General features: G+C 44.1%; 1 protein-coding gene and 1 long non-coding RNA gene across 4 annotated transcripts; one reads left to right on the top strand and one right to left on the bottom strand.

The window, feature by feature from the left end:
• The first annotated feature begins 210 nt into the window (after positions 1 to 210).
• Positions 211 to 18,651, top strand: FGF8 (fibroblast growth factor 8). 2 transcript variants are annotated; one of them, XM_083738068.1, is made up of 5 exons: positions 211 to 752; positions 937 to 973; positions 3,182 to 3,329; positions 12,604 to 12,710; positions 17,116 to 18,651. In XM_083738068.1, the coding sequence occupies exons 1-5, from the start codon at positions 721 to 723 to the stop codon at positions 17,401 to 17,403; spliced, it is 612 nt and encodes a 203-aa protein (XP_083594194.1). In that variant the 5' UTR covers positions 211 to 720; the 3' UTR covers positions 17,404 to 18,651. The 2 variants fall into 2 exon arrangements, with proteins under 2 accessions (XP_083594194.1, XP_083594193.1); XM_083738067.1 differs by having other exon boundaries at positions 3,149 to 3,329.
• On the bottom strand, positions 4,533 to 11,320 carry LOC310844228. 2 transcript variants are annotated; one of them, XR_014564016.1, is made up of 2 exons: positions 11,051 to 11,320; positions 4,533 to 4,918 (listed from the first exon to the last, which is right to left on the bottom strand). It is a non-coding gene; the product is annotated as an uncharacterized lncRNA (long non-coding RNA). The 2 variants fall into 2 exon arrangements; XR_014564017.1 differs by lacking the exon at positions 11,051 to 11,320 and adding an exon at positions 6,653 to 6,852.
• Positions 18,652 to 18,948: the final 297 nt, after the last annotated feature.

Genomic DNA, 18,948 nt, shown 5'->3' with positions numbered 1-18,948 from the left:
GAGGAAACCCCCCCCCCCCCGCCTTCCGAAGGTGCCTCCTCGATAGCCTTCGGGATGCCTCGGAGCGCAGCCTGCTGGTCCCCCCCGTCGGGGGGGGAGGAGAGAGGAGGGGGTCTGCCGGAGGGCCATCCCCGGCCAGATGAGAAGGGGCTGGCACATTGGCGAGCCGCGCACAAGAGGAGGGACCAGTGCGCACTGCCCCCCGGGCGCTTGGAGAGCGAGAGAGCGAGAGGCGCAGCGCCCTCCCTGCCGCCCGGCCGCCTTCCTTCTCCGCAGCCGGCGATCCGGGGCTCAGGAACTGTCAGCGCAGCCTGGGCGCCTGCTCTGCCCCGGAGCTTTGCTGACAGCCGAGCGCCCCTTCCGCGCCTCGCCGGGCTCTAGCGCAGCCGACCCCCGGGCGCGCCCTCGCCGCTTGGGCCCCCGGAGCAGCCGCCGCAAGAGCGGCGCTCCCCTCGCTCTCCCGGCCCCGATCTCCTTCCGCAACGGCGGCTCTCGAGGGCATGGGCTGGCCGCGCCGAGGGAGCCCCTTGCCCTGACCGAGCCGCTTCGGGGAGGCAAGTGCCGCGTGGGGAGCTGGGCGCGGAGAGACGCGCGAGGAAGAAGAGGCAGCCGAAGCAACCGGCGAGCTTAACGCAAAGCGAGAGAAGGGAGGCTGAGAAGCGGAGCCTTCCACCGTCCCGGGAACCGGCCAAGATCCAGCGCCGGGGGAAACCGCTCAGGATGAATCTCTTTTCGTCCATATTCAGCTATTTGTAAGTAACTGCTGATTTTTTGGACTTTCCCGCTTTCCCTTGCCCCCCCCCCAAAAAAAAACAACAACCACCCCAACAACCTCCCTTGATTTTCCATCTTTATTTCTGCTCCATTTCAAAAGCGAAATCACCTCACCATCTACTTTGTTTTTTCCCCCTTTCCTCCGCTTTCCCATCATTCTAGGCTACTGCACTTGTTTGCTTTCTGCTTGCAGGCACAGGTAAGGAAACTGTTTTATTACTTTTTATCCTTTAAGACATTATTTGGTGGGCTTGAAGCTCATGGCCAAATCTTTTTCAGGAATCCTTTTTTTTAAAGAAACGGAAAGCGGTTATAAGAAAAAGAAAAAGTTTAGATAAGGAGTTTGATGGGAAGCGTTTGATGGAGCAACTGAAACACGTAGCAGAACGTTAAATATAACGTGTTTGATAAAATTAAACGACAGGAGGTTGGTTAAAGTGAAAGTAGATGCAAGCTTGGTTCAAAAATTGAAATCGCAGACATGAGAGAAGCATGCAAAATCCAAGGCAAGAAATAGATGCTGATTAATTTAAAATGTACTGCAGTGTTTAGCCAGACATTGTGCAAGTATGCAGATGGATGGGTAGGTAGGTAGTTATTGTTTGCTGAAATTGCAAGCACCTTTGCTCCGTTGCTATGATTTTCAAAAGTTTAATCATATTTAAGGGATGGAAATTCTAACCATTATTAACTCTAGCTTGCTGGCCATCGGTAGTGCTGCTAATATATTAAGCAACACAGTCTGATACTGTGGGATCTATAACCCTGCTGGTGCAGTATTGATTGCAAATCCAGAGAGCCAAAGACAAATGCAATTTCCCCTAAGAAAGAGAGTGAAGGAGAGAGAGAGAGAGAGAGAGAGAGAGAGAGAGAGATAACAGGTGTAAGGTTCCGAGTTAAAACTGCAAGGATCTCTTGATTTTGTAAGTTGGAGTAACAAAGATCACTCTGAATGTGAAGGAGGAACATGGGAGTTGTGTAAAAAAAAAAAAAGCTACATTGTAATATTTTGGGGGCGTCAGATGGAAATCAAAGAGTGATGTGGGTGTCCACATGGTCCCCTCATCAGAGCTGGAAAAAGAATCCAGAGATATTATCAAAAGAACCTTCTGTAGGAAACACACAGAGAGACACAAAGGAAAGGAAAGGAAAATTGTCAAGGGAAGACTTCTATAAACTCCAGCTTTGAGGAGGAGGTTACTTTCCCCATTTGCATGGAATAACCTTAGCATTTGACATGGGAAGCGGGTGGGGTGGGGGAAAAAGAGAGACGAGTCGGGGGTTACTTCGTACACTGCCACCCCATGAGGTTGAAAGGAACAAATCTCCTCAACATTTGCTCAGAATACGTCTTTATAAATGTCAGGGGCAAACTAAACCCCTTCAGACTTAAAAGAGGAATCGGAGATGTGGAGGGGGTGGAAGAATTCTCCTAAGACCAGGCTGTGAGAGAGAGGAGAGAAACAGATCTGAGCAGTAGCAATATCATTGTACAACTGAAGCTACACATAGCCGCTCCCCGCCCCCCCCGCCCGCCAAACTGTTCCATAACAGAATCTACTGCTAACAGGGTTACGAGTACTTTGAATGTGTGGCTGGGGGTGGGTGGGGAGGTGGGAAACCCATAGCCAGCCTTGATGTGTATGGAAAGGCTCGTAAATATTAGCTGCAAAGACAATTCCGAACTGCCTCGGCTGCTGACACAACTGATCCCTGTTTAAGGGGGATAAAATATGGCTGCTCCCCCCCTCCACCTTCTTCTTTTGGTCACTGGTTACTCTGGTCCACAGCGCACAGGGCCCTTACAGCCCCACAAAGCAAAACTCTCAAGCAGGCCACTTGAAAGATCAGGAAAGCAAATACCAAAGACACAGAAACAAGCCCAGTAATTGAAAGCCTTGGGATGATTACCTAGCTAGAAGTCCGTCGCACTCGCGTGCATGTTGTATTGCCTGGAATGAGCCGGATATGAATGATGGAGCCGATTTATTTTTGCTCTGGTGGTGACCTTAAAGTGATTCCTGCAGAGCCTTCTTGAGCCTACTTGAGCTCCATGGCGTTTGCGACCTGGTTTGAATCGGCACAAGTCTTTCTGAAATCTGAGGAGCTGTGCTGGTTGTAATTCTGTCCCAAGTGTTCCAGGATCACCTGTGTTTTCTTTATCCCATGCTTGATTCTCAACAATAAATGTCTAGGTAGCGGTTGCAATTTCTCATCCATGCCAGGGTTTCTTATACTGACCTATCACGAACCTGGCTCTGCACAGCACCAGCTCAGAGTGCTCTAAAAAATGCACCAGGAACATGCCGAGAGCGCCTTTCTCGGAGGAGTAGAGATTATAATGGTGTGTTGTATATTTTTCAATTTCCTAAAGGTAACTGTTCAGTCCCCACCTAATTTTACACAGCATGTGAGGGAGCAGAGCCTGGTGACCGACCAACTAAGCCGGCGACTCGTCCGGACCTATCAGCTGTACAGTCGGACCAGTGGGAAGCACGTGCAAATCCTGGACAACAAGAAAATCAATGCCATGGCGGAGGATGGAGATGCTCATGGTAAGGCTGAATATGCGGGCAGAAGGGCTGGGGGAGGGTGCTGGTGCGCGCAGCACAGTAATTAATGATTTCCGTCCTCTTTGTTAGCCAGAAATCATTACAAGTGTTCAGAAGGCAGGGGTCTTGCGATGGAAGAATGTGGCAATCAATATTTGTAATAATAGTACATTGCTTTCCCCCTGGGGATCAGGATGATAGCTCTGATTATGAGGAGGCGTGTGGGTTTCGTTTTATTTTTTTACACCTGATCTCTCTGACCACCCAGATGATGGGGTGAGTTGCATTTAAAAAAACGTTTTTCTTTTGTGGTCGTGGTGAGGAGCGGAAAAGAAGAGGGATGCCCAAACTGTTTAGATTAGAAATAGCTGGTGCATTCCTGCAACATAGCTCTAGCTAGGATCTCTCTCAGTGATACGGAAACAAGGAAGCATGGAGGATGTGATTCGAAGCCCCAGAGTTTCCCAGAGTCTTAGGCAGAGATTGTCACCAACTGTATTCAGTCTCTGAGTGCAGCAAACACAAATCTGTGGGATGCATGGGAGGACCTGGCAGCAGATCCTCTTGTTCTCTAAAATAAAGGGGGTATGGCAGGGGAGCCCTGAGCAGCGTGGAAGTTTTAAATAACTTAGATCGTAAGTGTTAATTACTCTTTCAAATGCTCAAGCCATATACAAGAGGACAAGGTGCAAAACTGTGGCTTCAATAAACTGTAAGTCTTTGAGCTCCTTTCCTTGCATATGTGAGACACCGGACAAGGTTAGCTGACATTCTGAAACCTCCGACTTCCTTTATTTTCTGTGTGCTGGCAAAAATGCATGCATCCTTACGTTGCACATACATATTTGTACATGCAGTATGCATCCTGCTTAGATTTCCTAGCCTTCCACATTAGATGTGATTTCTCCTTTTCACTTACAACTAAACTGCTGCAAACATTCATCCTCTCATATAGCTTTGGGCTGACTGAAGATTTCAGAATGAACTTTAATAGTTGGGGCTAAGTGGGTTCTACATGTACAAAGATGTATTTTTAACCTTTCAAGCAAAGCATGCCAGCCTTAAAGCAACCATGATTTGAAGGAGACCAGTTTGTTCCACAAACAAACTTCCCCCTCCCACTTAAATGTCTTATATAAAAAGAGAGATTACTTTAGATTTAAATGACAATGTTAAGAGAGGCTAGAATGAAATGAGGGAAACAGCTTGAAAAAGAAAAGACCCCTATTAAAACATAATAAAAAGGTTAAGCATTTGAAGAGCTAAGAAGCAAGCCGAGCAATGATCTAAAACAGAGAGAGAACACAAGCAGTTTTTCAGATGTAAAGTTTTAAAAGAGTCGCAAGTCTGTAAATGTTAAAATAGAGGTTCAGGATTGTTCTATATGAATCTCTGGAGAGACCCCCATGTCTGGAAGAGCTATTAAAACTCTTCTTACTTTCACCTTTTTTAACATTTCCTGAATACTTTCTCCTCTTCGCAGTCCAGTTAGGGGATCAAGTGTGCCTCGCTGCATTTTTTCTGCATCTACGTAGCCACTTTCCCTTCAAAGTTTGAGCACGAAACATAATTTTTCTGGGATAAATCTGTCACTGAAGTGAAAGAATAGAGTTGAAAATGTTAAGCTCCCCCCACCACCCCAAACAAAATCAACCTTTCGCACCATTAACATCAAATATTAAAACCTCAAGTCTTTATTTTATATTAAGTATTGAAATTGGGGGGGGGCGCTGAAGATTTTTCCTTTTTAAGTGATTTATTTCTGCCAATGACCATTTTCTCTGCTGTGACATTTTTACGGCTGACTTAATGTCAGGTCCATTTTTCTTGGTTATCTGTCTTGATTGTCAATATCTTTCTCCGTTTTCTAATTAGGAGCAAAGCCCCATGCATCTTAAACCTTGGTCCACCTCTCTGAGCTCTGTTTAGCCGTCCATAATCTGGATTAAAATGGTCTTTATCTGTATGAGAAGGAAATTGTTCTGAAAGTGAATGATAATTGCTGTATTGGATTCTGGCTGTGTTGACGGCTGGCATTTGCTACTGGGACCTGGCTGCCGTACATATTTTCGTGCTGCCTGGGGCCTGGGATGCATCTTCCACTGCTGTGGCTTTTTGTAGGCCAGTTGTACTTAACTCTTTGCCCTTCCTGCCCCACTGTGAATCCACGGCTCTGCTTTTGAGCAGAGTTCCAAGCCAGCAGGGCCTGCCAAGCGACCAGCGATTCAGTGCTGGAGGCCGGTCACCAAAGCGGCTCGTGTGGCAAGGCAAAGCCCACCAAACAGACAATAAATCAGAAAGAGCCTTTGAAAAGGTGGAAAGGACAAAAAAGGGGGGGAAAGAGAGAAGCAGCAGCATGTGTTGTTCTGCCTCCGTTCAGGGCTGTGTCTTTCCATCAGTCAGCAGAAGAGAGCATGGAAATTGATGCTCTTTAAACCTTTTACTGCTCTCTTGATCGACCTCCCTCGCTCGTGCCCCCCAAAGACAGATAAATAAGGGGACCTTGTCTATGTGGCTCAATGAAGAGGAGTCGGGGGTCCAATTGCTCTTTGGCAGGGGGTGGGGAGACGGGGACTTACAGATGTTAATATTTTATAGGAAGGAGAAGTGCTAAAATTAACGGGGTTGTAATGGGTCGGAAGAAGTGATGTGATGTTGTCATTCATACACAGCACAGTGTGCAGACGGGGAGGGAAGCAGCCATTCTACCAGGGCTTGGACCACCAAGGCTTGGGGCCTAGTCTAAAGGCTTAGTTTAGATAACTGTTTTCATTACTGCTGGTGAATCCCCGACTACTGACACAGTTGTTTTCTAATCTTTCCTTGTGCACGTGTGTCAAGCCATCTTCCACTATTGTTAATATTGTGGATGTTGGCCCCTGTTGAGGAAATATAGTTATTTTGCCTCAGAGAAGCTGAGGAGAATAATAATGTTGTGGTGAGGTCCTGGCCTTTCACAGACAAAACATGCTGGTTCCTAGAGTTGGGACCTGAATGATCAAAAGGGCAGAAACAACTCCCCTATGAGGAAAGGTTGCTGTGTTTGAGGCTGTCCCCCCCTCCCCCAACTACAAAAAGCCAAGTGGGTAGGGGGCATGATCAAAGTTTGTAAAATTATGCATTGTGTGAAGAAAGTTGGGTCTGAATGGTGGGAGATTTAGGAAAGGCAAATGGATGCATTTCTTCACACAATATATAAACTCTTGGATTTGCTACCACAATACGTGGTAATTGCCACCAACTTGGATGGCATTTAAAAAGAGACTAGACAAATTCAGCTATTAACAGAAGCTAGTCCTGATGGCTGTGTACTACTTCCAGTATACCTCTGAATGCCAGTCACTAGGGAACAACAGTAGGACAGGACTTTTGCCCTCATGTCCTTCTTGCGAGTTTTCCATAGGCATCTGGTCCACCACTGTGGAACACTGGATGCAAGACCAGATGGGACTTTGGCCTGATCAAACAAGGCTCAGTCTTATGTTCTTATGAGAATGAGAGCAGAACATATATCTGGTGCTGAATATGTAATAGGATGAATTTCTGTGGGAAATAGTATGGATCCACTGGTGTTTCTATGATCCATAACTCTCTTTATTGAAGTCAAATATCCAGGGCCTGTTACTTTAGGATCCTGCCCATCCAAATCTAGTTTTCCTTTTGCCCATCTACGCTGTAATATTTGTTGGATGCTTTGTACCCCAATTATTATTATTATTCTTTAGAAGACATGCGAAGGCATCCCTGTATAGGAAAGGTTTTTTTTTAATAATGTTTAATGTTTTATTATATTTTTATATACATTGGAAGCTGCACAGAGTGGCTGGGGCAACCCAGTCAGATGGGCGGGGTACAAATTATCATCATCATCACCAGAGGAAGAGACTGTTTCTCTTCATAATCCATCTCAGGTTTGCTCCAGGCCCACTACTTTGCCAAATGAGTGTTGTGTGTGTGTGGTGATGGAGGAGTGAGCTGTAGGTTCGTGTGAAATAACATACCCCAGAAAAGCATCTTAACCAGCCCCTAGCTATATACATAAATGCAGCTTCCATTAGCTCGGGTATACTAGGTTTGAGACCATTGATTTATTCTACTTTGTTACTGTTGCATCTTGGATTTTATTGCTCCTGTTTATTTAGCTCTAACAAAGTGTCAGACACTGGGCAGGCCGTAGAACAAGCCTTGTAAGCCAACTCTGGATTGAAAGATATGGTGGAAATCAAATAAATAAATAAGCAAGTGATACAGTCCCTGCCTTCCAAGCTTTGTAAAATCGATAGGACAAAAGGGAGAGGGGCAGAGCTTGAGAAAGGTTTCAAGTTGTCCTCATGAATGGCTAAAAAGAGAAAGCATTGTGGAGTGTAGTCGCCTTTTAAGCACTGGCTTCATGGCCACAGCACTGAAGGATTTCCCATGGTCCTATTCAGATTGGAAATACCTCGCCCCCTTGCCCTGCCTGAGGAAGCCAGATCACAAGGGCAAAATGAGAGGTTTGTGCACAGCCAAAGTCAAGGGCCAAAAAGCCTTGCAAAGGTCAAAGGGCAAGGTATAAGTGAAATAGAAAAGTCTACTCCTGCAAATGAACTGCAAACTGCTTCTGAAGTGTCTCTCTTCCCAAGAAGAAGGATATTTAAAAAGCATCTTTGATGCTTTTTCATACAATGCTTATAGCACATCAAATGTAGAGTAGCTGCTTGATTGTTGCAAGGGATTTAAACATCTTACTTCAAAAAACCTCCCATTTCAGGCACATCACAATTTCCTAACTTTCAGATCATCGCAATACAGTATATTATTGCTGGTGTAAAAAGGCCATTGCGTTTTGAAGTGATGCTGTCTGGAACATGGCAGTGCTACAATTGGCTATTGATTAAGCCCAGCATCACTGATAATGAGTGAGACAGTCTGGACCCAAAATGTCCCTCAACCAAACCTCAAGCAGCTGGTGACCCAAACCCTAGTGGAGGCTTGCATAAGAGCTAAGCTGGTTACAAAGTGGGAAAATGATCCTCATCAGTTTGCTTGCCCACATCGGACCAGACAGCAAGTCTATATTTTTTTGCCCATTTTCACAACTTGAATAGTTTCTTTGACCCTTTCCTGTGTCTGTAGGTGAGATGAGAAACCTTCATTAGCTAAAATTCGTTCTTCTGTTTAAAACTTTCTCACTTCCTTTTTCTCTCCCACATTAGCAATATTCACAGGTGATACATTCCAGATGAAAAATGTTGGTGTTAGGGAAGATCCACATGTTGTCATTGCAAACAGTTTCCTAAGTCTCCCCAATTCCCTCAGCCAGGCTGACTCCTAATATTGGAGCCACTCTTGGGAAAACACGGGTTAAAATGACTGGGGGAAGGTGGAACATTTGCAGGAGAGAATTAGAGGAGGGTTAAGCACCCCATGCCAGTTCTCCTCTATACCCTCCCTATATTAGCATTATGGAAACCCATGCAAAGTTTGAAATCCTGTGGGTTTTTTCCTACTGGGAAGTTCCACCCTTAGTGTCACAGGTGAATATATCCCTTGGTTTGAGGATTTAGCTGGCATTTCTACTTGATGTCCTGAGACTTGACAGTTTTGCTTCTTTTGGAAGCACCTTCTCTTTTTGGTAAACTGAATGCTCCACTTCTTTTATAATGAGGTGCTATCATCCAGCCTTTCTAGGTGTTTGTGTTATGGAAATGTGCTGTAAAAACTATCATCTGATTGGCTGAGCACAAGAAGCAGAACAGGAGAGGTTGTGTTTATGTTTTGCCTAATGATTAGAACAAACTCATTCGAGTTTTGCATTGGGGGTGGGTGAATCATTCAGCAGCAAAGGTGATGCAGGAAAGCTGCTTTTTCTCAGCAAATTTCAAGGTCTCTTTTGATCCTTCCTCTGACTGATTAGAGTTTTCAGCTTTGTATTTGCGGATATGAGGCATGAATACCACAGACCACACATAGCTTGACGATGCATAAGGTTTGTGTATGAATCTCAGGATCACTTTTTCTTCAGAAGCCCTTGTCAGATATAGTAGGTCCCAGACTCTAGAATTTGGGGGAAAGGCACTGACTCATTATTTACTAGAAGGATTCCCTTACCCCCTGTGTGCCCACTGAACCACTTCAATCTATGGAACTGGCCATTTTACAAGCGCCAAACAATGTTCACTACATGCTTGCAAGTAATCAATCTTTCAGATAGGCAGCACTCACTCTTTAGAAGTCCCTATTCATTAATATTAGGCAGGCACCTTTGTGGTATTGGTTTTACCAGGCATGTAATTTTGACACACAATTTTATTATGTACAATTGTTTAAAAATTGCAGGTTTTGTTTGTATATAAAAATTACGTTAACTTTTTCTTAATGTTTGCTTTTATTGATTTTTATTTCAAATGAATATTTTAGATATTTCTTTGCAAGCCCCTTAGAGGCCTTCTATTGAGTAAATTGGATATAAACATCAATTGACAAACAAACAAATATTCCCTGCACTGCCACAGCAGCAGCAAATACATGCTGCAGCTGGAGATTTGAGACAGAGGTTTGTTGAGTCCAGTTGAGACCCACAGGGTTCTCAGTGTCTCCTAGAGTATGCCAATCCTTCCAATATAACTGCATAACCGAATCACTTCCATTGTTAAGTCTGATCAACTTGTTGTGATGGCTAAAACCATTTTACTTTGCTCTGTGATAGGGGCAGGAAACATGCAGCCCTCCAGTTATTGCTGGACTACAACTCCCATCATACCTGACCGTTGGCCATGCTTGCTGAGACTAATGGGACATAGCAACATAGGGGTACAGGTTCCCTGCCCCCGCTCTAGAACATCTCATTGCTCCCTCCCAGATTCCCAAGTACCAAGCTACCATCATTAAAGCTTCTGGCCCATTCTGCAGATAGACTCTCAAAACTATCCATGATGGTGGCAGGTGCATTAAATCTGGGCCTGCCTTGGTAGCAGAGAAAGGAGGAGCAGAGTCTCTTTCTAAGAGCAAAGGGGACATGTGAGGGATTGGACCCCTTCCCTCTCCAGTGCCTTGTCAAAAAAATTTCACTATAATGCTTTCCGTGCAGCAAAATGAGCCTAGGACTGCCTGAACCTGTCCTGTTCACAATAGGTGATGGGATGAGATGGTCCTAGACTGGACTTCCCTCCTGTCTCTCTGTGTGTGAGTGAAACATGTGTGAAATTGAGAATCACAAACAAGAACCATTTTGCCTGTACCCAAGACATGGTCAATTCCATAATGTGACATTGCTAGAGGAATAAAGTCTAACTTATCATAACTGGCACTGCAACAGCAATGGGAGACAAGTACTGATGATGTATTGAGCATCATCAAGAGTAATGACTACCTGGGTTCTGGCTTGTGAGCAAACCTTCTCTTTAAAGTCATAAAGAGCAAAACCAGTTTTGGTGCCTGGGACACTCTGAATTCCCATTCAACTGACCAAAAATGCTGCACAGTGCAGAAATGTTGCTCTCTTTCCTCTCTTTCATGTACAATGACAGAGAAGGGCTGGAATGGGTGAGATGGCCCTTTGGGGCTGGCTGGCTCCATCTCTTTGGGGTTCCTGCAGCGGCAAGAAGAAGGGGATGAGCCATTGATCTGTGATTTGCATAGCTGCTTTGAAAGTTAATCAATGCCTCCATTAAAAAAACTGAGACTAAATCAATACGCCCTCTCAACTCTCGCAAAGGTGAAATGCATTAAGGGGCTGCCCTTACCCTTCCTGGCTTCCTCTACCAGCTGCAAAGTCAGCATCAGTGCAGAGAGACAGAGAAAGGACTTAAACTGATCATATGGAGCTTCCTGACCTACACAGAAAAGAGATACAAGAAGAGCAAGGGGACCAAGTATAAAAATACCAAATTAGAAACTAATTTTCCTGCTGCTACTGCCCAAATCATTGTGTGTCCTTTTAAAGTAGGATGATTTAAAGCAATTACTGGCCCGGGCTTTATATTAACCTTGTGTCCTGTAGCCTTTCTGTGTTGTGTGCCCAGTTATTTCTCTATAATGAGAGGACAAGAGATCTTTTGCTCAAAACAGCAACTGGAAGTCCATTGGTTTCAGAAATGGAAGTATATAAGACATTCCATCCAGCGCTATAAGACTTGCAATAGCCATCATGCATGGCCGACTCTTGAAAATAGGTCTGATTCTGTCTATTGCTTGAATTTAAGACGTCCGTTTCCTGAAGAAACAGGACTGCTGAAACACCTGCTGAAAACTTTTCTATTCCACCAGGCCTATGCAGGCAATTAAGAATACATCTCCCACAATGGTCTATTGATGTTTGTTTTTAATTTCCTTTTGTTTTTAACTTTCTAAGATTTTATTGTCTGGTTTTATGTTTTTATATCGTTGTAAGCCATTGTGATATATTTTTTATCATACAGCGGTATAGAAATATTTTTTATAAATAAGTAATAAGTAAGAAAGAGATTTTGCAACCTTTGAATGGAAGCACCATTGTTTGTTTGTTGCTGCTACTACTATGGGTGAACAATCAGGGAGCCACCCAGTACATGTAGTGACTGTGTACACCACATTTTTTCCAGGCTTTTCCACTGATTTTGATGGCAGTGGCAGCAAAAAGAAAAGAAACTTAAAATAGACAGCACTTGGGTGAGGAGAGCCTAGTTCCTTGATGGTGGGAGGGATGCAAATCACCTCCTACCCTAGCCATTGAATCAATCATTTGATGAGAGGAGAGGAGGCAATAGCTCTCTTCCTCAGTTGATGTGCAGGGAGGTGAGAGGGATGTGTGTTTGTATGTGTGTGTTTAAAAGACAGGGTATGGGGCACTAGACATGCCCATTTTTGGCCACACCCATCACTAGCAGGTCACTTTTGAAGGGTTGGCCAAGGTTGACTGTGACACTTGGTCTTATAATTAGTTCACCCTGATCCTTTTCTTAGGGGAGGGCCATAGCTCAGTGCTAGAGCATCTGCTTTGCATGTAGAAGGTCCCAGGTTCCATCCCCGGCATCTCCAGTTAGAACTGGGACCATCCACTATCTGGCAGAAAAGTATTGTAGACAATACTGAGCTATATGGACCAATAGTCTGACTTGATAGAAGGCAGCTTCCTATGTATTACTGTAACAAATGCTATAAGGAGGGACACAGCATCCCTTCCCTTTGGTTGCGTGGTCCGTCCTGCCTAAGAAAATGCTAATTCGAGAAGACAAATTGTCCTCTTGGAGTGCTGTATGTGGTGCCCATCTTGTAATATTCATGTGACTCATTTTCTTGCCATCTTCTCCCACTCCAGCTAAGCTCATTGTGGAGACCGACACATTTGGGAGCAGAGTAAGAATCAAGGGGGCTGAGACAGGCTTCTATATCTGCATGAACAAGAAAGGAAAGCTGATTGGCAAGGTAAGGGGGCTTCGGGGTAGGAATTGCTTGCTGTGCAACAAGGGGAGGAGCAGGACAGTATTCTCAGGAACAAAATATGGGAATGGAAGGGCAAAAGGGCCTACAACTGAAGCTAGAAGCGAGCTTGTTCACACGCATTCGCTGATGCTGTATTTCATGTGGATACTGCTGTGGTTAGTCAGAACCACACAATTCAAGCAAATGTCTAAAGATGAGGAGCAGTAGAGGTTGGTCCATTAGAGCAGCGCCACTCCAGCCTCAGCCTACCCTCAATGACAAAAACATTCCAAGACTGAAAATCTGCTGCATCAACTCTTCTCCATCATTAATATGCTGGGCAAGTATCTGGAGGCCCTCCTTCGCATGGCCAGAAGTAGCAGACAATTTAAAAGGCTTGAACATACACACACACAAACCTCTTGCTATGGGAGGTATCAGATGGCTTTTCTCTCAGGTTATGTCTCCATTGGAGGGGAAGTCTCATTTCCCCAACACTCAAGCAGCAACCCTGTATTGCTGAGAAACACGATGCCACCTACTGCCTCCATTCCTCTTCAGGTTACAATATACAGGGTTGTTGTGAGACCATCACAGGCACCTATTTGATAGAGCCTGTGACATTCATAGAATCATATATTCATTGGGTTGGGGAGGGGGCAGTCTTTTAGACAACCCCCTAGTCAATTACATATGCAGGAAATACATTAGATTACATTTTCTATCTATCATCTATCTATCTATCTATCTATCTATCTATCTATCTATCTATCTATCATCTATCTATCTATCTATCTATCTATCTATATCTATCATCTATCTATCTATCTATCTATCTATCTATCTATCTATCTATCTATCTATCTATCTATCATCTCTATCTATCATCTATCTATCTTTATCACCTCTATCTATCTATCTATCTATCTATCTATCATCTATCTATCTATCTATCATCTATCTATTCATTAGTGTCAGAGCATCCCCAGCAAATGGCTGTCCAGTCTCGGACAGAAGGTTTCTAGGAAGGAAAAGCTGGGCAACTCCCTTTGTGATTCGTTCCAATGAGGAAGTGTTCCTACCACTAAGACAATTTTTCCTAAAATCTGCCATCCCACAACTTAAGCCCATTTCTGATAACAAAAGTCTCGCCTTCCTCTCCCTCCTCTCCTATTAACATGCACAAGTTTGGGATGCTCATAACTGTTCACCAAAACACAACCACCATGCAAATAATAAATGAAAATACCAAAGCAATATACTATATAAAAAACAATATACTATCCAAAAACCAGTTAGGATCTGATGATTTGCTGTGGTAACCTGCTCTGTATTTGTATGGTTTACCACTTATGCACATGCAGTGTTGCTGTTTCATATTAAATGCATCACACCCTTTGATCAATTAAAAAAAGCAGAATACACTAAACCAGATGAAAACCCAAGAATTGGCCTAGAAGGTCTCCTCTCCACTCTATCCTCAAGCATCTCCTTTATCTGACCCCTACTTGTCAAATAAACTGTTTCACTGTTCAAAGATGCTAGCTAGGAGACATTTTCTCCCACTGCGAAGAAAGAAAACAAATTGTCCAAGCCCTAATCAAGCATACTATGGAGTAAGATCCATTGAACTTGGCGACTCCTGAATAAACTTATTTAGGATGGCACTGTTGGTCTTCTTTGTAACATGGTGTTTGGGGAGTTTTTGCTTTCAGAAAAAGCATTTCAATATGCTGTAATAAGAAATGATACAGTTCAGGAAAAGCTTTACCAGCTGATTTTGCTGATGTGTGTAAACTGGCCCTGAGCACAGATCTAAGACTTCTTGGAAGCAGAACTTAGAATGTGTTTGCTACCAAGAGTGAGAGAGAAAAAAGCATGATTGAATTAGACTTTACAGCAGTGGTAGGGGGCCTTTTTAAACTCAAGGGTCACATGCTTGAGGAACATGCTCAGGGGCTGCAAACTAGTAGTAACACCCCTTTTCTTATTCTGCTGCCCACTCCTATTCCTTTCTCCCCCTTCTCTTCTCTTATTACCCAACACAAAAACACAGTGGGCTGTTCATTGGAGAAGTGCTTGCTCTCTTCTTCCACCAGCAACTTCCTTGGCTTCCATGCTGGGGGCTGAAAAAGCAGCTTGCTTCTCTCAGCATCCAGCACTGAAACATTGTTCTCTACCGCCCCACATTATAGCCTTGGGTTTACCTTTAAAGAATGCCCATATGAAGCAACTCCACTTTTCTAGCACCTGTCTAAGAACATAAGATGAGTCCAGCATCCCGTTCTCACAGCATCCAACCAGATGCCAATGGGAAGCCTGCAAGCCAGACATGAGTGCAATAGCACTCTGCCCACCTAGGATTACTAGCAGCTGGTATTCAGAGGCATCTAGAAAAATGTTTATTTTTTTGGTCCATCAGCATTTGCAAAAATAGTTCTAGTTCTACCAAAACAGTCCACAAAAGCCCTAGTGTCCTAGTGGAAGAATATATCATCAAATTATGTTCATTGCACTACTACTATAGTGCAGAATATATATTTAAATTTTCCCCTGGGATAAACCAAGCCACAAAGGCAGAGAATGTCTGTAGCTCAGTGGTAGTGTGCACACTTTACATGTAAATGGTCCCTCTTAGGCTCAGTCTTCAGAAAGGGCTGTGAAAGACCCTTCTCTGAAACCCTGGAGAGACACTGCCAATCAATGTAAACACAATGTTGAGCTATACCAGGCTTCCTCAAACTCGGTCCCCCAGATGTTTTGAAACTACAGTCCCCATCATCCCTGACCACTGGTCATGCTAGCTAGGGATCATGGGAGTTGTAGGCCAAAAACATCTGGAGGGCCGGGTTTGAGGAAGCCTGAGCTATACAGAGCAATAGCCCAACTCTGTTTAAGGCAATTTCCTATGCTCCTTCCTGTGTAAGCACTTACTTTGCTTTGCCAGCAGTGACCTTGCAGTTTCTCCTCTCTGTAGAATTACTTGCTCAGCCATGGATAATTAACCATATGACCTTCCAACAGCTTAGCTTTCCTCAACCTAGATGTCCTGTTCTTCCTTTTACTTTTGTCCTGGGTGCTGCTTGTGTGATCTGTTCCTGATTAGAATCAATCAGGGGACAGGTGGCTGCATTGCTTGCATTCCAATAATTATTTGAGTGCTTGTTGCCCTTGCCTCATTTCTCAGGTACAGTGGTACCTCGGGTTACAAACACTTCGGGTTACAGACTCCGCTAACCTGGAATAGTACCTCGGGTTAAGAACTTTGCCCCAGGATGAGAAGAGAAATTGTGTGGTGGCAGTGAGAGGCCCCATTAGCTAAAGTGGTACCTCAGGTTAAGAACGGACCTCTGGTTCATAACCAGAGGTACCACTGTATTGACTAGGTTGGTACTTGATGGTTTGACTAGCTATATATCTTCTATCAGCCAACGATGTCAACCAATCCTAGCTTGAGTGTGCTGAAGTAGGTCTGAGCATAGCTGCAGATTTCTCTGCAGTATCCTGGCGGTGGGGCGGAGGTGGGATGGTGGGGAACATTTCCAAGTAATATTAAGCATAATCTTTGCACATAATCCATCCACTCTCTTTGCCAGTGTAAGGCTGAGGACAGTAGAAATTCACAATCTAGGTGATTCCTCTTGAGTCCCCTCTGAGTTTGCCAGTTGGTGTGAAGTGTCAGGTTGGGGTTGAATGTGAGCCACCAAACAATCCTATATGCATCCCTCATGAGTTGGTTTGCATTCAAACAAAGCAATCCTTAGCAACATCCCAGGTCTGTCGAGTTTTCTCATAAGTGCTAAGGACACTTTGCACCTTCTGAAGGAGGCCTTTTCAATATAGATCTACACATTACGGCAGATCTACACATTACACTTTAGCCAGAGACAACTTCACGAACCAATAAATAGCTAGAGAAAATCATTCGATGTGAACTGTTTAGTTTGTGCCTGCGAGGTTGGATAAGGTAATATCAGATGCCCAGGGATTTATGGAAATGTGTGTTTATTGAACTGAATGTTTAGATAGCTAAACAGGAGGTATTAGTACTAGTGGTATACTAATACTTAAATCATGGATACCCCCAGTTTTGTAATTTATATTCCTGGAGTTCCCACAAACTTTGAATTGGATGCCTTGACTGTTCTGGATAACACAAAGTATAAAACAGACTTAACAGTGCCTTTGGTACATCATTGGGGGATGTTTGTTAGACAATAAGCATTCTTGGCGTAATAGCATCCAGGTCAAACAGTGTTCAAAGCATGGTCAAGCGCTATCACTACTTACAAAGTCCAAGCCCCCCTATTTTTAGACCAGGACAACCTGGCTCTGGTTCCATAGGAAGACATGGGGAAAAGATGAAGGGCATCTCCATTCACTTGTCTCCTATTGTTCCCACCTGCAGAGCAACGGCAAAGGCAAGGACTGTGTCTTCACCGAGATCGTGCTGGAGAACAACTACACAGCATTGCAGAACGCAAAGTATGAAGGGTGGTACATGGCCTTCACCCGGAAGGGGCGTCCCCGCAAGGGCTCCAAGACTCGCCAGCATCAGCGTGAGGTGCACTTCATGAAGAGGCTACCCAAGGGCCACCAAACAACAGAGCCTCACAGACGCTTCGAATTCCTCAATTACCCTTTCAACCGGAGGAGTAAAAGGACTCGGAACTCCAGCCCCAAGCCCACCCCCTGACCCACCACCCTCCTTAGTGCCACTTGGGTCCACCCTCCTTTCCCTTTTTTTGTTGGAGGACATTCTGTAGAGACTTTTAACTGATGGACAATGCCTAGAGACTTAACCTGTGATGATAATTAAAACGAGGGTGGAAGAAGAGGGGGAAACCAAACTTGATCTAGTTGTTTATAATTGTTTGTTTTGTGTTTTTTAAAAAACAAAAAAGAGGCTCTATTTTTGTATTCCAACTTTACTGCTTTTTTAAGAAAAAGCACTGTAACGTTAAAAGACTTGTGAAGGGTTGCTCTTCACTTAAGAAACATTTTGAGTCCATGGGGGGCGTGTTATGTTTTAATAGACTGTTAAAAAAAAAGTGGGGTGGGGGTGGGTAGGAGGTAGTTGATCTAGGGGTAAGCATAGAACCTGCCCTCTTCAATCAAATAATAAATTTTGGGACCAAATTTCTACCTCAAATAAAACAAAAGTAATAGAAACACAACCCATCAAGAGCTTTTGTGCAAGTTCCATATATTTTGATGGGTCTGTGTGGATGTTCCTGGTACCTGCAGACTGTGGCCTTTCTCAGAGTCAAATGAGTGCAAGTCCCTTTGTAACCAGCGAGAGACTTGCAGGCACCAACAGGGTGGGATGTGAAGTCACTGTTTCCATTTCTGAATGAGAGAGCGAGAGCAGAATCCCCAAGGAAGAATGAATGAACGCCACCACATAGGTGGTGCTGAGATGAGGGTCTGCTAGTTTTGCTTTGTATGTTCTATCCAAGCTGATCATGTCTCCAGAGGTCTGCATTTTTATTATTATTCTGTAGACCATTTTTTTTTTGTATTTGTTATGACAATAAAGTGCCACTGAGTTCAAATGTTATATATTTCCCCATTACACCTGTTTCATCAAAGGTGCTTCTTGTCTCAAGTTTCCCAATGAGACTGAACTGGGATCTCACTCATGTTACAGGCATGGAGGATGGTTGGGCCCCTAAAAAGCCAAAAGGAAAATAAGAAAGGAAGCCTTGCTCCCACTAAACTGGTGTTAGCAATTTGAACCTCTCCCCAGCCCATATCTGACTCCTCAGAAATGTTGCCTGGCCCCTTACTTGCCAACCTTGATAAAAGCTTGCAGCCTTGCTTGCAGATACTCTGTTGGCCAAGAAACCCTTGAGAATCCTATACCAGGGCTGTCTTAACAGGTTGGTCCATGGTTGATCTTGGGACCCTCGTCAAATTACCCCCCCCCAAAAAAAGTATTGGCTCCCTAAAGAAAGCTCAACAACTTTGATCACTGCCAGTTGTTGTTTTTTATAGTGGGAGTAGATCAGTCTCTTGGAATTTGGACAGCCCTGTCCTATACTGTGTAGGAGATGCTGATGTTGGCCTTTAATCGCCACAGAAAATATTGCTTGCCATTACTGCCTGTGTCCCAGTTTATTTCTCTGCAGGGAGGCTAGATTAGATCGAGCTACGCAAGCCTTCAATGGGCTGCTGAATGGTGGCATCTTTTGTGTAATCAGGAACTTCAGAAGGCTTAACTAATACTTTTAAGGGCGAG

This window comes from Podarcis gaigeae, assembly GCF_964106915.1.
Source record: "Podarcis gaigeae genome assembly, chromosome: 5".
In the NCBI taxonomy this organism is placed as follows: Eukaryota; Metazoa; Chordata; class Lepidosauria; order Squamata; family Lacertidae; genus Podarcis; species Podarcis gaigeae.
This window is presented reverse-complemented; position numbering and strand designations above follow the sequence as displayed.